This window comes from Suricata suricatta, chromosome 2 (assembly GCF_006229205.1).
Source record: "Suricata suricatta isolate VVHF042 chromosome 2, meerkat_22Aug2017_6uvM2_HiC, whole genome shotgun sequence".
NCBI classification, from domain to species: domain Eukaryota; kingdom Metazoa; phylum Chordata; class Mammalia; order Carnivora; family Herpestidae; genus Suricata; species Suricata suricatta.
The window spans coordinates 5,685,169-5,706,773 of record NC_043701.1 but is presented as its reverse complement, the minus strand read 5'-3'; the positions used below and the strand labels follow the sequence as shown (position 1 = coordinate 5,706,773).

The 21,605-nt window shown below is 60.5% G+C and overlaps 1 protein-coding gene across 2 annotated transcripts in view; it reads right to left on the bottom strand.

Annotated features, from left to right (window-relative positions):
- Positions 1-8,404: 8,404 nt before the first annotated feature.
- The window catches only part of KCNH2 (potassium voltage-gated channel subfamily H member 2), a 32,682-nt gene continuing 19,481 nt past the window's right edge, over positions 8,405-21,605 (bottom strand). The window contains exons 5-16 of one of the 2 annotated variants that reach the window (XM_029921463.1): positions 21,509-21,605; positions 20,695-20,906; positions 15,666-16,094; positions 14,834-15,221; positions 14,283-14,482; positions 13,595-13,847; positions 12,292-12,485; positions 11,860-11,959; positions 11,013-11,285; positions 10,753-10,939; positions 10,244-10,421; positions 8,405-8,962 (exon numbers count right to left, since the gene is read on the bottom strand). The exon at positions 21,509-21,605 is cut by the window's right edge and continues 45 nt beyond it. In XM_029921463.1, the coding sequence (XP_029777323.1) occupies positions 8,813-8,962; positions 10,244-10,421; positions 10,753-10,939; positions 11,013-11,285; positions 11,860-11,959; positions 12,292-12,485; positions 13,595-13,847; positions 14,283-14,482; positions 14,834-15,221; positions 15,666-16,094; positions 20,695-20,906; positions 21,509-21,605 (2,661 nt within the window). In that variant the 3' untranslated portion in view covers positions 8,405-8,812. Of the gene's footprint in view, positions 8,963-10,243; positions 10,422-10,752; positions 10,940-11,012; positions 11,286-11,859; positions 11,960-12,291; positions 12,486-13,594; positions 13,848-14,282; positions 14,483-14,833; positions 15,222-15,665; positions 16,095-18,783; positions 19,110-20,694; positions 20,907-21,508 lie in introns of those variants that run through there. The other variant, XM_029921452.1, reaches the window with a different exon arrangement.

The window sequence follows — 21,605 nt, the reverse complement described above, 5'->3', positions numbered from 1 at the left end:
GTGTCAGTGGGTTGTCATCAGACTGGCCCTGTCTGAGGACCTGGGGGAGCAAATGGGACCCTGTCAGGCCCAGACTTCAAGGTGTGGACTCCTCCCCTACGTGGGAAAGATTTCAGAGAATGGCCCGGTATTGCAGTAACGACTAAGTCCCCTTCTTCAGCTCCCCTTCACAGCAAAGAGCACGCAGCATCAGTCTGGAAAACCTCTGCCTGGCCAGCCTGACAGCAAGAAATGCAGGGTCAATCCTTTCGAGAGTCATCTGGGGCCCACCTCCTGGGTGCGGGAGCGTGGCCACAGGGGAGATCAGCGTCACAGGTAAGCAGGTGGCCCTTGGTGGCTCCGCGCAGAAGCTGCTTCTACCTCGAGCTTCCCTGGGCTTCAGGCTCTAAGTCACACGGACCCCTGGTCCCACAGGCAGCAGCTTCCAGCTTCCTTGCGGGAAGAAAGGATGGCAGGGACCGGAGCCGGACGCGTCACAGTCAGAGGGAGCCTCCGCTACTGGAAACTGAATATTCGCCCAATGCAGAGCTGGACTAGGGGCAAGGTGCAGATACGGGAGGCATCCCAGCACGGAGGAGCCTGGTATGCCACAGGAATATCACAGAGGTTCACTGACAAGTCACAGGGAAGGCCACATTGTGGCCAGCCTTGGAGGACAAGAAAGACTTAACTCAAAATAAAAGAAGGGCTGCCAGGCCCTCACAAAAGTAGGGGCTGGGAGGGGCGCCTGGGTCGGCTCAGGTCGTGATCTCACGGTCAGTGGGTTCGAGCCCCACGTTGGGCTCTGTGCTGACAGCTCACAGCCTGGAGCCTGTCTTCAGATCCTGTGTCTCCCTCTCTCTCTGACCCTCCCCTGCCCACACTGTCTCTCTCTGTCTCTCAAAAATAAATAAAAAACATAAAGGAGAGAGGAGAGAGGAGGGAAGAGAGGAGGAAGGAAGGACGGCAGAGAAAAAGGAAGGAAGGGAGAAAGGAAAGGGGAAAGGGAGGGAGGAAAGAACGGAGGGGGGAAAGAAGGAAGAAAGGAAGGGGGAGGGAGGAAAGAGGGAGGCAAGGAAGGCAGTGAAAAAGGAAGGAAGGAAGGGAGAGAGGGAGGAAGGAAGGATGGATGGATGGAAGGAAGTAAAAAAGGAAGGAAGGCAGGAGAGAAGGAAGGGAGGGAGGGAGGGAAGGGAGGGAGGGAGGGAGGGAAGGAGGGAGGGAGAGAGGCAGGCAGCAGGCAGCAGGCAAGCTTTTCTGCAGCCACCTCTCCTTTCCAGGCCATAGTTAGTTCGTCTCCAGGTCCCTCTGATGTAAATCTGGATTAACATCCCCACAGCTTAGAAGGGTCTCTCGGAAGGAGAGGGGTAGAGCTTCAGGCAATGTCTGCTGAGAAGAGTCTGGAGCAACTCGGGCAGATCTGCCCAAACCGCCGAGGGGAAACCTGAGTGGGTGGGGGCAGGCCAGAGAAGTGGCAGAAAGAAGAGGCCGAGAAGCATCTTCAGAAAGATGGGAACCGACCAAGAGGGTGTCGGAAGGACCAGAAAGGAGGTCGGCCAACGAGAAAGGCACTGGGAAGGAGGCCGAACTCAGAACTGGAATGTTTGAGATCATCTTTCGTGCTGCTCCTGGCAGCCTTTGCTCTGTGCTTTGGGACAAGGAAGCAGGGGGCGGGGGGGAAGTCCAGCCTAAGTCAGGGTGGCACGGAGTAGAGATGACAGCAGGCACTGGGGTCTACCCCACGCTTAGGAGACAGGTGCCTGCAGACACAAGTCACAGGGGCTTAACCCAGGGCAGAAGCCTCACCCCTTGGGTATCCATGGGGACGTGGGGAGGTACTGGGCAGCCCCTTCTCCCCATGGGATGCAGCGTGACCCATTTCTCGCCATTTTAGGGCGAGGGCTCCCCAAAGGCTGGAGGACAGAGGGTGGCTGGGTCGTGTCACTGAATCGCTGCTTGACCAATCCCCATCTCCACACCTGCCCGAGAAGAAGTCTTCCTTCCGGCCACTCTGTGCCCTACATAAAACCAACTTCCCTCCCCGCAGGGTGGTCACAATTCCGAGACGCCTGGGGCAGTTTGACATTAAAATAAAGCCCTCCTCAGTCATTTTCCCATCTGCTAAGAGTTTTATTCCACTTAGGCTGCTTAAGACCATGAGAACAGCCCCATCTGACCTTCCTGGTGTCCCTAATCATCAGGTCCCCTCTGATCTCCGGCTGTCAGCTCCTGGTGGAGCAGGAAGAGGAAGCAAAGCCTTTACATATGGTGGCGGGTCGAGGGAGCCCTCTCCAGACCGCTTCCCTAATGACTGATGTTCTTGCCAGTTAGCACGTAAGTCTTTTGCAGCCAGACCTTATGCTATTGCTAATTTTAAAATAATCGTAAGACAGTTGGGTTAAATTCTTCCGCTCCGGTTTCTTAGCAATGGCTCTTACAGACTTCCAACTCACTTATAAGGTGTGTTTATAAAATAATGAAGCTGATTATTTAAACAAATGCCTCAGAATATATTAAACTTTTTACTTTTTTTTCTTTTTTGGAAGACAGACGTTAACAACAACAACAAAAAGGTGAACTGTACTTGGACTTTTAGAAAATAAAGTATCACGACTCGCTTTCTTTAAACTATTCCTGCAGCGATAAATCAAGATGAACGGAGTTTTTGTTGGGCTTCACATCGGGCACCATGTGGCTTTAAGAAAACTGTTACTATTTCATCTTCTACTAAATCATTAAGTTTCACACCCACCACTCTCATGTGAGACACGATTATCTAAAAGTATCTCAAAATAACCGTCTTAGAAGTCTCTGTGCTTCGAATTTGTTTCAGTATCTTTGAGTACTTGAGAGAGACCGCCCCACCATGTCCTACTTACAGTCCCCGTGGTGAGGCGGCAGGACACTGATGAGGAAGACGCCTCTTCCCACAGGAGAAGGTGAAGCCTCACCTGAGCGGCCCAGCTGAGCACCTTTCAGTTCCCACCAGACCGTCCAGCCCCTTGGGGACATATGGGTCCCACAGACCTGCTGCTGGTAAAGCACCTGCAAAGTCTCTCCAGTGCCACAGCGAAGGCGTCTTGGAGGAGAGGCAAATATGACCAATACTCAGCCAGTCCCCTTTCTGAAGACAGACGAAACGACAGGTGGGGTGTGGCGGGGGCGCTAACAAAGGTCTGAGGAGCAGGGTGCCTGGGTGGCTCAGTTGGTTGAGCGTCTGATGCTTGACTTCGGCTCAAGTCATGATCTCACGGTTCCTGGGATCGAGCCCCGTGTCAGGCTCTGCGCTGATAGCGTAGAGCCTGCTTAGAATTCTCTCTCTCTCTCTCTCTCTCTCTCCCTCTCTATGCCCCTCCCAGCTTGCTCTCTATCTCTCTCAAAATAAAAAAATAAAAATAAAAATAAAAACTTTATTAAGAAAAGGTCTGAGGAGAGTGCTGTAAGAAAGTGTAGATCAACAGAGAAGCCCGGAGAGGTCCTCCTCCGTCTGCGCTGGAACTTGAAGGATGGATGGATTTCTCCAGACCAGGAACGACAGAGTTGGCATTCCAAGACGAGGGCGAGATGGAGCAGATGCAGGGAGAACATGAGCGCAGTTAGCAGAACAGGATCCCGTGCGGCGGGCATGGCGGGCACACGGCAGAAGAAGTAAAGGACAGACAAGTCCCGAAAGGAGGACAAGAACCCTCTCCGTCAGCCACACGACACAAAGGGCTTTGTCTTGCAGGCAAAGAGAAGGCCACCCCTCCCTTTAGGGCCTGGGCATGCTCTGATCCACCTGCTTAAGCAGTGCGGGAAGGTGAGTGGCAGAAAGGGCCTGGCACCAGACCTCCTTCCCCCGCAGTGCAGAGAGAAGACCCTGGGAAAAAAAAACCACACTGCAGGGCTGCCTCTCAAGGTTTGGCCTGACTGGGGACGCCATCTGAGAGGGTGGTGCTGGGAAGCAGAGCAGGGGGTCCCCGAAGCTCAGGTGGGCCGTGGCCACCACAGGATGTCCAGCCGGGCCCTGAGATGCCCACCGGTGGGGATTCCAGCCCCAGAGGGCATCAGACAAGGCTCTTCCTGTAACTCAGAGCAGGGACCCATCCCCCTGTGCTGAGCTGAGCCAAGAGAACAGGGTGAAAGACGTAAAGAATGTGGGCCTTTGGGGGCCATCTCCAAGGTACCAGGCCCATGTCTGCTAATCATCAAGACAGACTCAGGGAGTGCCAGACCCTCGGCCACTTGCTCAGCCCTCATGCCTCAAGGCTGGCTGCACAGGAAGATACAACCCCCAAAGTCAAGCACACAATCCCTTCTGATGTTAAGAATTTTACTGCAAATCACTACCCAAATCCAGAAATGTTCCTTTAGTAAATTGCTGAGTGCGGGCTCTGGGGGAACTGCTGTGCTTGGTGCTAGGGGGACACAGACAGGGACACAGTGTGGCCCAGAGGCATTAAGCCCCCATATCTGGCAATCCAGGGTAGGGAGAGCAGGGGGAGCAAAAGGGGCTCCCAGCCCCAGGGAGAGGGTGCTCCAAGTGTTCCCGACAAGAATCACCTGAAGACCAGCAGAAATTCACCAAGCAAACGGTCCTCCAGGCAAAGGAGCAGAAGGTACAAACATCTGCAAGGCAGAGAAGGTTCTCAAAATCCCAGACCCCCGCAAAGGTCTCCTGGTCACTGTTCCTAGAGCAAGGGCAGCAGTGTGCCCAAAAGTTAAGGCGGCAGCTGGAGGCTTGGCCCATCTGGGTTTACACTCCACTCCACTCCATGGAGCTGCGGAAGTCTGGCGAGTTAATTTCAGCCCCTTGGGCTTTGGTTTTAGGCAGTGGGAATAATGGTCACCACAAAGGATGTGCTGAATGAGTATCAGTTACTCTTATGTGTCGATGAAATGTGAGAATGGCCCCTGTCTGCGCTGAGCAGGGGTGAGAGTCCAGGAAAGAACAGGTGCAGGGGCAAGTTGGCACCTGGACCCAGAGCAGTGGCTGAGTCACCGGGCGGGGACACACCACCAGGGCCTCACTCCGCTCCTGGACTGTCAGGGGCAGAAGTAGAGTGGAGATGGGGCGGGCAGCCTGGTTCTGTCCTGTCATGAGGTCCTATCCCCAAGCCCTGGCTGTACTCCAGCTCCGGGCTCAGCTCCCTGCCTTCCTGGGTGTCAACAACTGCCCGGATCTTTTTCCTTCCCACCACAGCCTCCCCAGCCCCGCACCCACCCTTCTGGCCCTCTGGGCCTGGGAGAACCTTCAGCTCTAGACGACAAAGCCCCAACTTGAGTGCCCGGCTTGCAGGGGAGGAGGGGACTGTACCCTCACTTTTGCCTCCTCCTCCACCAAAGCCCTTGTGGCTCTGGGAGCCGAGGTGACAGGGGCGGCCAGGGAGCAGGTCGGGGGCAGCGAGCAGTTGCCACAAAGCTGTGTAGAGCAGACATGAGGACTGGCGTGGAGGAGAACTTGGTGATGGGGGAGGGGCAGAGGGGGTGCATCTGGGGCGAGGGGTGAACCCTGGGAAGATGCCCTCCTTCTGCTTCCACCAGCCACATGAGACCTTCCCCAGCCCCTGCCTGTCCAACCCCATGGTCTTTGTCCCAGAGGGGACGGCAGTGTTTGCATCCTGCCTCCCTCCCTCCCTCCCTCCGTCCATCCATCCATAAATTATCCAAGAAACGCGCCACAACCCAGGGCCAGGCATTGTTCTAGGCCTCACAGGAACGCCCACATGGAGCTGTTACTCATTTTTTGTTTTTAGTTTTGAGAAAGGGGAAGGGTAGAGAAAGAGAGGGACAGAGAATCCAAAGTAAGCTCTGTGTTGATAGCAGAGAGCCCAACGCAGGCTTGAACTCACAAACCGGGAGATCATGACCTCAGCCGAAGTCAGACTCTTAACAGACTGAGCCGCCGAGGTGGCCCTGTTGCTATCTTACTTCATCAGGCCAATGAAGGAGACCCCATTAGGTGCGGCCACCCTGGGGCCAGGGGCCCACCACCCGTGGTCATGGCAGACTTCTCCTTTGGGCAGACCCTGCCCGAAGACTTGAACTTCATCAGCCCAACAGAAAGCTCGAAGGCTGTGGGCACAGCTATGGTGTATAGCACCACTCATGTGTGCGAGGCAGAACATGACCCCAGACTGGCGGCAGGAGGAGCTGTCACCTGGCCAGGAGAGGGGAGGGCCAGAGCAGGCTAGGAATGGGAGCTGGGGGTGTCTCCATGCGGGACTCTCAAACTGGGCTGCACCCCCAAGCACAGCACCCCTACCCGCCTTTCAGGCCCTCAAGGCCCAGGCTCAAGCTTATGCCCTGCAGCCAGTGAGGGTCAGCCCGAGTCATGCCCTCAAGGTCACTGTGGCTCCTCCCATGCACTGCCACCTGTGAGGGGTGTGACCGCCAGCCAGTCACTTACCATCCTGAGCCTTAGTCTCCCACTTGGACTTATTACCCCTCCCTCCGAGGGTTAAACGCTGCATGTTCTGAGCACCTGGCAGCAGCTGGGGGGCAAAATGACCCAGTGAGTGAAGCCACGGTCACTGTCGTCCTCCTCCCACCCACAGCAGGTGGCTCTCAGCAAGGACCTGGCACAGGGCATCCTGACCACACTGGCCGCTCTCCCGCTACAGATTGAGTGGACCCACCCCTGGGACACCCATGTGCGTCCATCTCAGACAAGCATCAGAGTCCACACTGGGCCAGTGACCGGCTGCGGGGGGTGGCGTGGTGTCACAGAGAGATGACTGGCTTCCGCCTGATACAAAGCATAGAGAGTGCAGGCAAAGTTTCTTCTTCACCAGGTGCCCACCAACACCGGCCCTGACTCCCCATCCCCACCCCCCCCCGGCCACGCATGTACCTGACCCGAGTAGCGTGAACTGGAGCTGGGTCCCAAGATGAGGATACCCTCAGGCCAAGGGCAGACGGCAACAAGGTTGAGGCCAGCGTCAGAGAGCAGGCACTTGGCCCGGCTCACACAGGCCCAGCATGCCAGGTGCACTGAGCGGTCGCCTCCGTCCTGTCCTGTGTCTGCCTCTGCCCTGTGCTGAGGGGTTCTGCCCACCAACCCTTCCTCCCACATCACATACATCAACTCCCTCCAAGGAAGTCATGTGTGTGAACTCCCAAGTCATGAGGATCGCGGCAATCCTGGGAGGGGGCCAGGGCCCTGGTGCAGAATCACATGGGCAGGGAAGATGCTCTCGCTTCTCTCAGGGCACAGCAAGGACTCTCAGAGAGCAGGGTCTCCCCCCCATCCCAGGCATGGGCCGTGAGAATAGCCACCTTTGATTTTAAACCCGAGGTTGGGCACCTGAGAGGCTCAGTCACTTGGGTGTCTGACTCTTGATTTAGGCTCAGGTCCTGACCTCATGGGTCATGGGATGGAGCCCCATACCAGCTCTGCACTGACAGCTCAGGGCCTGCTTGGGATACTCTCTCCCCCTCTCTCTGCCCTTCTCCCGCTCTCTCTCTCTCTCTCAAAATAAGTATTTTTTACAGGGCAAGGTTAACAAGCCCACTTCCAAGGGTCAGGGGCTGTGGGACAAAGGGGGACACAGCTGTGCCGGGTCTGGAGGCCGTGGGCAGCACGATTCCCTCAAGCAGAGCTGGCTGCTGCCCATCGGCTCCTCCTGCTGCCCTACCATGGTCACTTCCAGTGCTGCTCCAGGAGGCGATGTGTCCTCACAAGCATACACAGGAACCCACAAGGACACAACCCTTCCCTGGCCCCAGGATGTATATTCTGACTCATTCCCCCAGTCATGAGAATAAGCCACCCCCAAACTCCGACCGTGTCTAGGCATCAATCTGTGATCAAGGATCAGAGGTCCTCAAAGAGACCATAGTGACCAAAGGGAGGCCCATCTGCAGCCAGACACTGGAGGAGCTCTGGTGGGGACTCAGACAGCCAGAGTCGGGTTTCTGTGGGGGCTCAACTGTACAGAGTCCGAGCGAGTCTGGGTTAAGGTCAAGGTAAGGCCAAGTCAGGGGGTCAGGGGACATGGGCCAGAACTAACCAACACAGCCCCAGATTAGGGGTCAGTGCCAGCTGGGTTCACGAAGTGTGTAAGCGGACAAGCCAGTGTATGGCCAGCTTTGGGGGCAAGAATGCCACCCAGCAGAACATGACCTTGAGGGGCTGGACCCAGGCCGGGCATCCCATGAGCACTGCCTCTGTATTCACAACCGTCGTCCAGGCGGTCCTCCGCTATCTGGAATCCATGCCCACAAGGAAACAGGAAGCCCTGGAGACGCCCTGTGGCGGACCCCGGGGAACACCTCTTCTGCGCACGCTCCGCACCCAGATGCCAGGGCAGCCCCTGGCAGGCCCTGCGCGCGCAGACAGACACGCCCAGATGTCCACGTAGAGTCCAGCATGTGCGCGCCCGGGTGACTGTGAACATGGGCTACAGCATGCCCGTGCGGCCCGGTCAGGCACCACGGAGCCTCCTCAGGATAATTATTTATTATTCATAGTCATCAGCATCTTCATTAATTATTCATATGATCCTTAATTATTATCCTTAACAATAAGAGCAGTAAATAGCAGAAAAGTCCTTGAGGTGCCTAAGGCCCAGGGCCGGGTGCCTCCGGGCAGTTAGACCAGCTAATGCCCCCAGGACAGTGGGGAGACCACAGACCCCCATCCACTGCCCGGCCCTGTCCCTGCCCCTGCCCCTCCCATGGGGGCCCAGGGGACTGCAGGAGGAGATGGTCCCAAGGGCTGGGGGAGGGGGCTGTGCCTTCGTGTTCGTCTCCCTTTCTCGGCCAGGGCCTCCCGGGCAGGGCCTCTGAGGGGAGGGGCCCAGGCAGTGCGCTGAACCCTGGGTGAGCCACGTGTCCACAACGGGCAGCCCCACTAACTGCCCGGGTCTGAGCCGTGTCTGTGCAGGGGCTGGGAGGTGAGGGCCCCCAGCTGGCCCGGTAGGGAGAGGCGTCGAGTGGGGCCGTCTTGGGGGAGCTCTGGGGTCCCCGGGGGGAGCTCCTCCAACGCCATGAACTGGGAAACCTGCGGAGAATACAGTGTGAGCAGACAAGGAGCCTGTGGAAGGGGGGATAGGGGACCGAGGGGGCCATCATGGGAATACAGAGGAGGGTCAGAGGACAGAGAGGGTCAGGAGAATCCGGTGACAGAGGACCGGAGAACAGAAGAGGGCTCGAGGGGACCAGAAGAGCCAAGCTGCATAGAGAGGGACTTGGAGCCCAAAGGGCTAGTGCTGAGGTTGGAAGAAGAGAAATGCAGGGGCCAAACTGGGTGAGCAGGAGCCCTGGGAGTGTGGCCCCTGACCCAGGGGAGAGCTCGGGGCTGCAGTCACCCCCCTCCTCCCTCCCCCCAGGGAACATGGCAGATGATTCCAAACCCAACCCAGAATAAGGCGCCCTGAGTTGGGACAGAAAAAGAAACAAGTCTTCTTCCAATCTAGAAAGAACTCAGGGACCTAGAAACAGAGGCAGGCTGGCGGCCAGGCCCCGGAAGGCCAGGGAGAGTGCCAGGGCAGGCGGGAGGGGTTTGTGGATGCTGCCGAGTGCGCCGTGAGAGCTCCGCGGGGGAGGCCGTGAAGGGAGACTGGCACATTTGCTGACGTGGGCCCTGGTGTCTGCAAACAGGAGCAGGCAGCATATGGGAGGGGGAGCGGATGCCAGAGGAAGGGGGGGAGCAGAGCCCAGGCCACCTCTGGGAGCCAGAAGTGCCCTCTTCTTGGGGCCCAGACCCAGCTGTCTTGTCAGGAGGCTGGGAACACACATGTCCACTCAGGAAAGGACAAAGAGCGACAGAGGCCCACTCCTGCAGGAGGGGAAAGATGTGGGCCGGAAGTGCCACCCTGGGGCTCTGCCAAAGCCCTCAGGACAGCCCTGCAGAGCGGCTAGTGTGAGAGCCACGGGCGGACGGCAGAGCCAGAGCTGAGCAGCGCCGGTCACGGCAGGGACCCTGTGCCGAGGGTGCCCTGGCACACAGCGCCCACCACCAGGCCTCCGAGACCCCTCTTGGCCAAGACACAGGCCCCCTGAGTAGATCTAGTCGTGTAGGTGGCCTCTCTCAGCCCGCTGGGTTCCTGCCAATCCCTGCCTGGGGGGTTTGGTTTGGGGGCCCTCCTGCCTTGCCCTGTGCTCCTGAGGCAGCCTTCCTCCAAAAATACAGCCCAGGACGAGGGTAGAAATGACGGTGGGAGGAAGCTGAGGCCCAGTGTTTAAGAAAAAGGACAGCAAAGCAGGTTGGAGGGGCCAGGGACTGGGGGCAGAAAAGGCAGACCTGGGGTGCCTTGGGCAGGGAGAGGGCTCTGGAACTTACCTGAGAAAGCGAGTCCAGGGTGAGGGTGGGGATGGGGCTGACGGGCAGCAGAGAGGAGGCAGAGGTGGGGCCGGGCCCCGGGGTGGTCACAGCACTGTAAGCAGGTGGGACCAGCGTCATCTGCCTCTGCAGCAGCTGCAGGACAGTGGCCATGTCCGCACTCAGCCGGGTCTCCAGCCTGGGGCAAGAAGGAGGAGGATGCTCTGGCTCCCAGGGACGTGGGGACACCAGTGATGGTGATTTCGGAACCACCTTATAGACCAGCCAGCAGGTCAACCCCAGGCTCCCTCTTCACGCTAGGTGTGCAGTCCCTGTCTCAGCGCTGAATGGAAGGTGGGGGTCAGGGTGCAGCACACACGGGACGGGCCAACCCAGAGCAGACACCCTCCCTTCACGCTGTAATACTGCCGGGAACCCCCACAGATCTCTCTCTCTCAAGCACAGGACCCACTGGCCCCGCCCCCTCAGCACAGCTGGGCGCTAAGCTGGATCCCAGGAGCCGCTCTCACCTGTTGAGCTGCCTCTGAAGGGCATCCAGTCTGCTCTCCACGTCACCCCGCGGCCTCCGGCTGGGGCTGGAGAGGGGGATGTTCAGGAGGCTGGGGGTGGGGGCGGGGCAGCGAGGCAGCTCCTGGTACTGGCGGCCCCGACTGTCCCCCCAGAAGCTGAAGATGTTGGACACTCCTGAGAAGGCGCCTGGAGCCAGAGGACTGGGTTGGGGCCAGGTCAGATGTCACGCCCTCCCCCACCTGAGCCGGCCCTCACCTACCTGACAACGGGTTACAAGTGTCACTGCTCTTCTCCCCATCCTCCATCAGCGTCTCCCCACCCGGCGGCTCTCCGGGGGGCCTGGGGCTGGAGAAGGGCACCAGGCGGAGGGGGCTGGAGCTGCGGCCTGCGCCCTCATCCTCACTGCTCTCGGGGCTGGAGGGGCCGCTGGACGGGCTCTCCCCCCACGGTCCCCCTGGCCGACCCCGGCCACTCGGCCCTGCCCCCGCCCGGCCGGGACCCAAGGCCGACACCTCCCCTGGCTGTTCCGGGTCTGCGGGGGGAAACAGAGAACGGGCCTCAGAGAAGGCGGGGGGCACGGGAGGGGAGGGGAGGGGACTGAGCAGGCCTCGGAGAGGGCTGCGCCAGGACACCCAGGTCTGTCCCCGGTGGTTTCCTATGCTCTCCACCTCCCCCCACCCCCCACCCCGCGCTCAGGCTGGAGGAGAACCGCGGGGGGGAGGGGGTGGGACCGGGTCGTCTCCGACCACGGACTGCTGGGCGGCGGGACTCTCTGGGACCCCCTTCGCTGGCCCCCTCGCCCCCTTTTGTCCTTCTCTCCTCCACTCATCAGTTTAAGGCAGCGCCCAAGACGCCAGCCACTTGAGGCCCAAAGAAGCTTAGGCCGGCACCCAGGAGGGCGGAAAAGGGCTTCCCGGAAGAGGTGCCAGTTCAAGTGGGCATTAAGGGGAAATGGACAGCGTTCGGGCAGTTGGGGTTAAAGAACGGGAACACAGAAGGCAGCGGGGGGCACGAAAGTCGGCCGGGCTAGGTGCAGTCGACCCCGCCCACCCCTCCGCGCCCCGCCCACCTCACCTGGACCCCGCCCCGCCCCGCCCCCGCCTCACCCTTGTCGGTGCGCCGGCGGAAGGACAGCTTACGCTTGCGTTGCCTGTTGAAGCCGCCGTCCAGCTCCGCGCTGCCAGGAGACCCGGGGATCATGTTGGTCTAGAACCGAAAGCGGTGTCAGGGCCCTGCCGCGCCCACCTGCCCTGCCGGGTCAGCCCAAGCCCCCTCATTAACATAGAGAAAGTGGAGCCCGGAGGCCCCCCCTACCCGCTGTGAGGAAACTTCCCCCCACCCCTCACCCCCCCACCCCTCCGCACCGCCCTCCTGCACAGCCGCACAGCCGTCATCTCTACTCCACCAAGGGAGCTGAGGCTGGCACTTCCACCTCCTCCAACTCCCATGCCACTGGACAGGCAGGGAAATAGGCCCAGCGAGGTCACACAGTCGGGGGCAGCCACCAGGGTGCAGCCTGCTCAGGGCAGCTCACTCACATCCCGCAGGTTAAAGGTGATCTCCAGGCTGGACCAGAAGTGGTCCGAGAACTCGGGGTACATGTCCAGCACCTCCAGCAGGTCATCCCGGTGGATCTTGTGCAGGTCGCAGTAGGTGAGGGCCCGCACATCCCCATTGGACTTGCCGGGCCGAGCATACAGGTTTAAAGGCTCTCCAAAGATGTCATTCTTCCCTGGAGGGCACGGAGGGTGGGGACTCAGCCCCTGGACAGCAGCGCAGGGAAAAGGCATCTGTCCTCTTCTGGGTGTTCTCAGCCTGGGGGCTGGAGGCTGGGGGCCTCCCTTCAGTCCGGTCCCCCACCCACCAGCCCCAACCCCCAGAGCCAGCCCCATCTCCCCTGTGCTCCCCAAGGCAGGACTTGTTCAGCAAGGCCATCAGTGCCTTGGGGACAGAGGGAGTCGAGGGTTTGGACCTCCTTGCCTTCCAACAACTGGAACCGGGCAGCGGGACCAGCCTAGATACCCCTCTCTGCCCACGGCCCTCGCTTCCTTGACTTCTAAGTCCACCTTGACCCCCCTCCAAACCCTGTGTCCCAAACACCCTCCTGGCCAATCACTGCGCCTTCATAAACAGTGTCTTTCAAGCTGTAGATCATAACACGGTAGTGAAACACGACCAGCGTTTTTTTTTACAAAAAGAAAACAGGACGGCATAGCTGATCATGGCACAGAAGACACAAGAATGCATCACACATACAAAAGCTAAGTGTTTATATAGTGAAACTTTGGTTGAAGTTGTGTTTGGGCTGTTTGTGGAGTAAGTATAGGTGTTGACCGAACTGAGAAATAAAAATCTAAAATGTCCCACTGGGATGCAGGTGCCCTAAGGTACACAGGACCAAGGGAAGGACAGGAGAGCACAGGAAGCCCCCTGCCCAGGCACACCTGGGAGGGAAAGAGGGGTGCGACTCCCTTTGCTTTGCAGATGGTGAGGGCAGGGCTTGGCTGGATCACATGAGGCTGAGGGACCTTAGTCATTTCCTTAGTAAAATCAGATGCATAACCTCCCTTGACTGCCCGCTTTGTCTGGATTTGGTCCTGCTTTATAAGGAAGCAAGTGTCGCTGCCTGCGGGGAGAGCCTGTAGGGAACAGAATCTAAGAACCCCTCCCCGAGTTCACCAGCCCCACCCCACGTGGGGCCCCTCTCCACTGCCCCCCTGGGAGGGTCTAAGCTTAAGTGAATTCCTTGCAGGCAGGAGTGGGTCCACAGCCCCAACAACTGTCCTCGGACAGCTCTCCCGGCCTCCACCCGGCACCCAGACCCCGCACCGAGCCCCGTACCCAGGATGGCCACGACTACATCTCCCCGCAGGATCTCAATGGAGCCCCGGGAGATGAAGTAGAGGGCGGTGAGCAGGTCCCCCGCATGCACCAGGGTGTCCCCGGGTGGTGCGTGCGTAGTCTTGAACTTCATGGCCAGGGCCCTCAGGCAGCCCTTGGTGGCCCCTCGGAAAGGCTTGCAGTGCTGGAGAAGCGAGCGGTTCAGGTGCAGACAGATGTCTGCCTGCAGGCACTCGGGGAAGCCCTTCAGCACCTGGCGGGAGTTGGGCTGGCTCAGCACACGGTCTTCAGGTGTGACACCCCCACCCTGAGACCCCGGGAGGAGCATCAGAGAGCAGACCCCTTCGAGCTGGGCGCCCTGGCCCACCCTCTGGGATGATGCTTCCCGGCTCTCAGCCTCCATCCTCTGTTGTAAATTACAGAGACCAGTTCCTGCCTGGGACTGTTGGAAGGATTAAGTGCTTTGCCTACAAGGGAGGGCCAGGTTTGGCCTGCCCCGTAATTCGAGTTCTCCCAGTAAATGAGCTCCATTATCAAAAGCAGGAGAACGTACTTCTAGGCACTAACCGTGACCTCTGAACCACGGAGCGTGATGCTGTGAGGGCAGGCGTGCCCACGGCATCCAGGGAAGTCTTGAAGTGACCCTGCTCCCTCCGGCCCGTCCCCCTGCGAAGCCCAGTGGCCTCACCGCATTCATGTCGATGCCGTTGGTGTAGGACCAGGCATGCTGGAAATACTCTTCGAGGCGCTGGCGGAGGGGGTTGGGTATCTGGTGGAAGCGAATGAACTCCCGCACCCGGAGCATCTGCGTGTGGTAGCGGGCAGTGCCGGAGTACAGCCGTTGGATGATGGCTGACACATTGCCGAAGATGCTGGCGTACATGAGGGCTGGGGGCGGGGGCGAGTGGGGACATCAGCATCCGAGCGCCCCCGCCCGCCCCTGCACCGGGTCAACGACACACTCAGTCACATCTCAGTGGAAGCACACGTGAGAGACGCACAAACACAGGAGCCCAGGTATACGTGCCGTTGGGCTCTGCCTTGAGCCTCCCCGCCTGATGTCCCAGTCCCCACCCATACTCTAGTGGCGGTCCCTGGAGGCTCTCGGTCTCAGAGCTCCCCCCACCCCCACCTCTGGCCTGTCTAGCATTCCCCCTCTCCTCTGTCTCGGGCCCTTCTCAGACTCTGGGCCACATACCCCCCTCCCCCCACCACCCCCATCCCCAAGGATACACTCACAGCCAATGAGCATGACACAGATGGAGAAGATCTTCTCCGAATTGGTGTTGGGGGAGACGTTGCCGAAGCCCACGCTGGTGAGGCTGCTGAAGGTGAAGTAGAGGGCCGTGACATACTTGTCCTTGATGGAAGGGCCCCCCAGGCCGCTGCTGTTGTAGGGCTTGCCGATCTGGTCGCCCAGGTTGTGCAGCCAGCCGATGCGGGAGTCCATGTGCGGCTGCTCCATGTTGCCGATGGCGTACCAGATGCAGGCCAGCCAGTGCGCGATGAGCGCGAAAGTGCACATGAGCAGGAAGAGCACGGCCGCCCCGTACTCTGAGTAGCGGTCCAGCTTCCTCGCCACACGCACCAGCCGCAGCAGCCGCGCTGTCTTCAGCAGCCCGATCAGCTGTGGGGGGACAGACATTCAGTGTGGGAGCTAGTGAGGGGGGCACTGGAAGTCAAATCCCCAAAGACTTCCTCCCAGGACCTCCTAATGGTTGAAGCTCCCATTCTCCAAGCCCAGCACAGAGTCCCATTAATCTTTGTCCTAGCTTTGTGACAAAGAACTCATCTTTGTGACAGAGGGGCTCACGCTCCCTCTGGTGTGAAAGGGGCTCTGGAAGAGGTGCCTGCCTAGAACCCCCACTAGTTACCAGGCCACTTCTGTGTGATTAGAACATGGCGGCCTCTTTGGATAGACAAAGAGAAAAAGGTGGCCCCTCTGGCCCTCTACCTGGGGAGTGGCTCACGTGGAGAGGGGCAGTGGCCATGGAGTAGCTACCCCCTGTGCCCCACCACCTTCTCTCCTTTCCCGGGTGCCCTCTTGGCCTCGGCCTCCCTGCCAACTTACCTCCTCTGAGCCAGAGCCAAAGATGAGCAAGTCGAAGGGGATGGCGGCCACCATGTCGATGAGGAACCAGCCCTTGAAGTAGTGGACGGCAATGCGGCCTGGATGGCTGACCACCTCCTCGTTGGCATTGACATAAGTGGTGCGGAAGTTGATGAGGATGTCCACAATGAACATGATGTCCACGATGAAGTCCACCACGGCCAGCGGCTGGCAGGCATAGCCACAGTCGGGGGCCGTGGAGCCCTCTTCTGTCTCCTTCAGCAGGAAGGCGGCCGAGTAGGGTGTGAAGACAGCCGTGTAGATGACCAGCAGCAGGATGAGCCAGTCCCACACGGCCTTGAAGGGGCTGTAGTGCAGGATGGTCCAGCGGTGGATCCGAGGTGCCTGCAGCTTATACTCTGGAAGCACGTCAGCCCCCAGGGACAGGACCTGGGAGGGTGGAGGGTGGAGGTGAGATGACATCCAACTGGAGTCCAGGGCAGGGAGGCCTCGGGATCTCCAGGGTGGGGTCAGGTGACACCCCTGCAGGGCCTCCAGCGAAGAGACCAAGCAGAGTAAGGGGAAAGCCGACGAGTTCTGATCAGAACGCCCATCCCTTGGCCAAGTGGCCACAGTCAGTGACCACCTCGTGATCCAGGCACTGCACTTCCCCACGCAGCACACAGTCTGGCGACCTGAGTTCAGAACACCATACAGTGATGTCCAGAGTGCTGCTCCCCACCAGCTAGCTATGGTTAGAACTCCATCACATGACCTTGACCACAGCCCCCAAACACCACATATCCACCACACACACACACACACACACACACACACACACACACACACACACACCATCATCCTAGTCTAGAAGATGCTCCAAGAGCTAAGATGCCAAGTCCGGGTGATGGCCTCAGGAGGCATAGCCTCAACACATAAAACAGTGGTGGTCACTGCCATCCCATAGCAGTCCCACTACTGGTGGCCTGGGGATTGAGGGACTAAATAAAGGTCCCTTCATGCCACCACTAGCCCAAAGACACCAGCCCCCAAGACTCAGGCCCGTTGCGTTCCCTGGGAGAGTGACCATGGCACACACACCCACCTCTTCCCAGCCCCCTGTCCTCAGCCCCAGGGCAGCCCTCCAGCTTTGCCCTCCCGCACCCCTACAAAGGCCCACAGAAGGCCTAACCCAGCCATAGACGTGCCCACGTGTACACAGACGGACAGGCAAATGTCGTACCCGGGCCTGCACAAGCTCACCTCCTGTCCTGCCCCCTCAACAGTCAGGCAGAGGCAGGCTCCATCCACACTAGATGGCAGTGGCCATGCCGTTCTCTTCCCAGGCCAGACTAGGCAGCACTGAGGCCAGCTTTCTCACAATGGGCCAGGAGCCTGTCTGTCCCCCGTTGCCTCCCCCTGCCCCTCCCAATCCTCTCTTACAGACATACAACTCAACCCCTGAGCCCCCTCCCTAGGCCCTCCGGGCCTGGCCCTGCCAACCCTGGGAGTCAAACCCAAGGCTTCACCCACCCCCTTGAGAACCAAGGCTGCTGGCCCTGCTTTAGGAAGCACCAAGTGCCAGGGCCCCACATCCTCAGGCCTCTGGGCTGGGGACAGTTGGGATGGATGGATCACCCAAAGATTCCCATTCATACTCAAGCCTGAGTCTGCCCGGACCCACCGTCACCAGGTAGACTGTTTGGAGACCATCTCCTTATAGAGGAAGTTACTGGAAGGTTAGGCCATGGTTAGGGGTTTGGCCACCCTAAAGTAGACATGGGCAGCTCCAGAGATGCCTGACAGGGGTGGGGGGAGCAGCTGGGGCCTGGGGGGTGGGAAGAAGTATGTGTCTTGCAGGCCCTCACCTCTGCCCTGCCTTCAGCCCAAGCTCCTTTGCTCCTTAAGGCAGAGAGCACGAAGCAGTGGCCTTTCGGGAGTCACAGGAGGATTGAAAAAATGGGACCAGCCCGGGTCCCCACAGACAAGGTGAAGAGGTACCTGTCCCTGGATGGGACTCATCCCCAAGGCTCGGAGGCCAGGCGCCCTGGGGACTGTGTTGGGCCACAGCCAAGAGCAGTGACCCTGCCCCCACCCCAGAGTCTACACCCGGCAAGGCCAGCACAGCCCCACTGCCCGGCCTCAAGCACTCGGGGCGAGCCTGGGACTCAAGGCCTGGCCCCACAGACCTCACCTGACAGGGGCCAGGCCTCGCTCTGCAGCCACCAGCTTACCAGATGGCCTTGGGCCACACACGGAACCCCCCGTGACTCGTGGTCCCTCAGAAGACAGAAGTTCATTTAAGCCGAATGCTGAATCCTCACCTGCGGGTGGGAAGAATCCCACCCATACCTACTCCCCCGCTGGGAGGAGCACCAGAGCCAAAGCAGAGAGTCAGGTGCCTGTGGTGGGATTCAGACTCACTCCTAAGTCACCTCCCACGGCCCAGAGGCTGCTCCAGGCTGACAGAAGCCCCTGGGGGCAGAGATGTGACTCCCAAGAGCCGCCTAGAGAAAAATCAGCCTGGCGCAAGGCAGAACAACTACCCCAAACCTCAGGCTGCCCAGGAAGAGGTGATCCAGGTGGGTGAGCTCAGTGCCCTCACTGCCATCCAATGGCTTCTGACCCCCACCCTCCTCAGGCCCTTGAAGCAGCCCAGGCCTCCCTCCCGCACCACAGGGTCCACCCCAGCACCCAGGGGGGAGTATTAGAGCCCCCGGGCCTGGCCATGCCTGCCGGCCCCCTCGCTGTCCCACTGTGCACCCCTCCTCCCCCTTTGCCCACCGTCTTCAACCCTGGGCCCCCATCTCATTCCTCCTCTCCCTCTCCTCCTGTCATATTTGGAGTTAGGACTGTGAGCCAGGGAAGCCATGGCAGAGGGAAAGCCCTGGCAAGAAAAGCACTGTCCACCCGGGGCCTGGCAGGCCTGGAGGAGAGTGAGCAAGGGGCCAGCGGTGGGCTGAGCGGGGCTGTGGACCCCACGGCTACCCCGGAACCGTCCTGCTTCTCAGAAGCCCTCTCCCGGCCCGGCTTGGAGCCAGAGCCCTCTAGGCCGCACCCAACTTGCCACCTCGCCACCGCCTGCCTCAGTGCCGGCCCAGGGAAGGAGAGGGAGTGGCTGGGGGTGGGGGTCACCTACCTCCTGGGCCACCAGGCTGGAGATGCGCACGGCCCGCCTCACCCGGCCTTTCTGGGCCCTGGGCTGCAGAGCCCCTGTCCCGCTCGCCTTCCCTGCTGGGGCTGCCATGGAGGACTTGGCTGCCCCCAGCCTGCCCGCCCTGGAGCCCGAGGGCCCGGCCAGTGCCCCACCTGCGCCCCAGCAGCAGTCCCAGCACAGGCTGCGCCCCAGAGGCTGGCGGCCTGGCGCCCGGGGCCGTCTCTGGCATGAAGCCAGGGTCTCTGGGGCTGGGCCCCGGGGCTGGGGTCACCCTGGCAGTGAGTGTGGACAGCAGCCTGCCTGGCTCAGGCCACCCATGGCCCCCTGGTGCGGGCCCCCTGCTGCCAGGGTGCTGCGCTCTGCTTGCCCGCCAGCCCGGCAGCAGCGGCGCGGTTGGAACCTCCGCTCCTCCGCCGGCCCCTCCTCCCAGGCCCCCACCCCCACCCCTGCCACACTGGGCTCCCCGGCCCCGCCCGTGTGCGTGTGGGCCAGCGGCCCCCTCCCCCGCGGCCCGGGCTCCTGCTGCAGCCGCTCCCGCAGCCCGCGCCCCTCCCCCCTGCCCCCGGCAGCCAGGCCTGTCACCGCAGATTAATGGTCTCCCCGACACCCCCGCCCCTCCGGTCCAGTGCCCAGCCAGCCAGAGTCAGACCGACTCCCAGAGATGGAGAGACCGCCTGGTGACAGGCAAAGCCAGGAACATATGCACGCTGGCACATATAGACCGGGCACAGACCGCAACAGGACGGGCACAGGCTGCGGGCACAGGAGCAGGGCAGACGCCGGGCTCCAGGTGGCAACAAGAGGCAGAGGCAGGAGGGGGAGAGGCGCAGGCAGATATGGGGCCTGGGGTGAGGGGGAACATTCTGGAGTCAAGGCCAATGGGCTGGAGACCTGGCAGGGGCCCAGAGAGCCAGAGGCAGCGGGAGCAGGGCCAGGAGGAGGGCCAAGGAGGCTGGCAGCGGGCGAAAGGGGGCAGCTCCCTCTCTTGGGCCAACTCAGGGAGCTGCCGTGGACAGGGGCAAGAGGGGGCAAGAGACTGGAGCACAGCAGGCATGGGCCAAGAGCGCCCGCCGCCCTGGGCTCTTCACCTATGCAGGTATCCCCACTCAGGACCCTCTCCCCCACCCCACGCCCAAGGCCAGAATGTGTAGAAGGAGTAGGCATGGACTGGGCAGTGGGGGTGGTGCTGGCGACCTTGCTGCCGGCGGGGACCAGGAGAGTGTCGGGCAGTGCTCCCAAAGGCTGGTAGTCTTCTCTGGGACCTAATTAATCCCTCTGTATCAGTGCCCCCACCATCATTACTCCCCTCCCCTGTCCCATGGTTTGGGGACAGGGATGCATACCTCCAAGCCATCCAAGCCCTAGCACAGGACCCACCCCTCGTCCCCAGCTTATCAGGTTGGCCTAGAAGAATCAGGACCCCTGACCTTGACTCCATGGCCCATTCTAATTTGAAGCCTCTTGTAGGTCTGCTCATAGCTGGCCCGGTACCTCCTTCACCACACCCAGTGAGCAGACCCCATCATGTCCCTAAGGCTGCCTTCTCCAGCCCACCTTGTCCCAACTGCCTGTCCTGCCCGTGCACCATCAATGTGTTCTCTGTAGCTGCCCTGTCCCAAGGTCCCTTCTCTTCCTCTCTCCTTCCCCCCACCTTCTTTTCCCTCCCCTCCTCTCTCCTGAAGTCTCTCTTCCTCAGGACCTCTCAGACTTGCTACCTCTCACCTCCTGCTCTGCAATCCATCCCCCACCCCCTGCCTCCAGCCAGGACGTCTGCCCACCCTCAAGAGGCCCTCACTGACCAGTCCCCTCCACCATCCCCCTTGGACTGCAGCCCACTCCCACCCCCTCCAGGCTCCTCCAGGGGAGAGGAGAGCCAGGGAGCTAGGCACGTACCTGGGTGACCTTCTCGGTGACATTGTGGGTCCTCTCCTTTATCTTGGGCGCTATGATCTCCCGGTCACTGGTGGGCGAAGCCAGGAAAGGGTCCCCCTTGAGGTCCACAAAGTTGAGGGTGATTTGGGGAATCTTGCTAATGGTGCGGTAGCGCACGAGGTCTGAATCTGACGTGGAGTTAAGCAGGCCACTGCGCAGAGGGTGCATGGCCCCTGGGGTGGAGGGGAGAGCCGGGTCAGGGCAGCAGGCAGGGGTGCATGGCCCCTGGGGTGGAGGGGAGAGCCAGGTCGGGATGGCAGGCTGAGGAGGAGACCAGGCCATGTGTGGACAAGGCCATGGGGTACAGTGAGTCCGTGAGGCCAACTCAGGAGCCAGCAGTCACTGAGAAGCAGGGCCAGATTCCTTGCCACTTTAAGAAAGCGTGCCGTGCATGGTGCCGCTGTGAGGTGATGGAGGAAGACGGTCCTCCGTAAGGGTCTTTTCAGTGGGCGCTGGCACCCACCAGCGGGCCAGACGGTAGCCGGACCAAAGGCCTCTCCTGCCCCTCACACTCCCGTGGCCACCCCTGCTCCGGGCCATCCCGGGAGAGCGAGCCCCACCAGCCAGCAAAGGCCGTGCCAGTGGAAGAATGTAATGGGATGAATGGACATTTAATGGAGTAAAAGGCCACTTAATGGGATTAAGTAAGTGCTTAATGGGATTTCCATCTCCCAGGCACACAGGCCCAGGCTGAGAGGGAGGAAGCTGGGGGCCCCCAAACGGGGCAGGCCCCGCGTGGCGCGGCGCTGGGGCACTTCCCACGGAGGGCCCTCACCGGTGCTGGCGTGGCGCGGTGGCGGGGGCAGCCCGGAGCGCATGGCCTCGATGTCGTCGGCCGAGGAGGCGCGGCGCACGCTGGCGCAGCTCTCCCG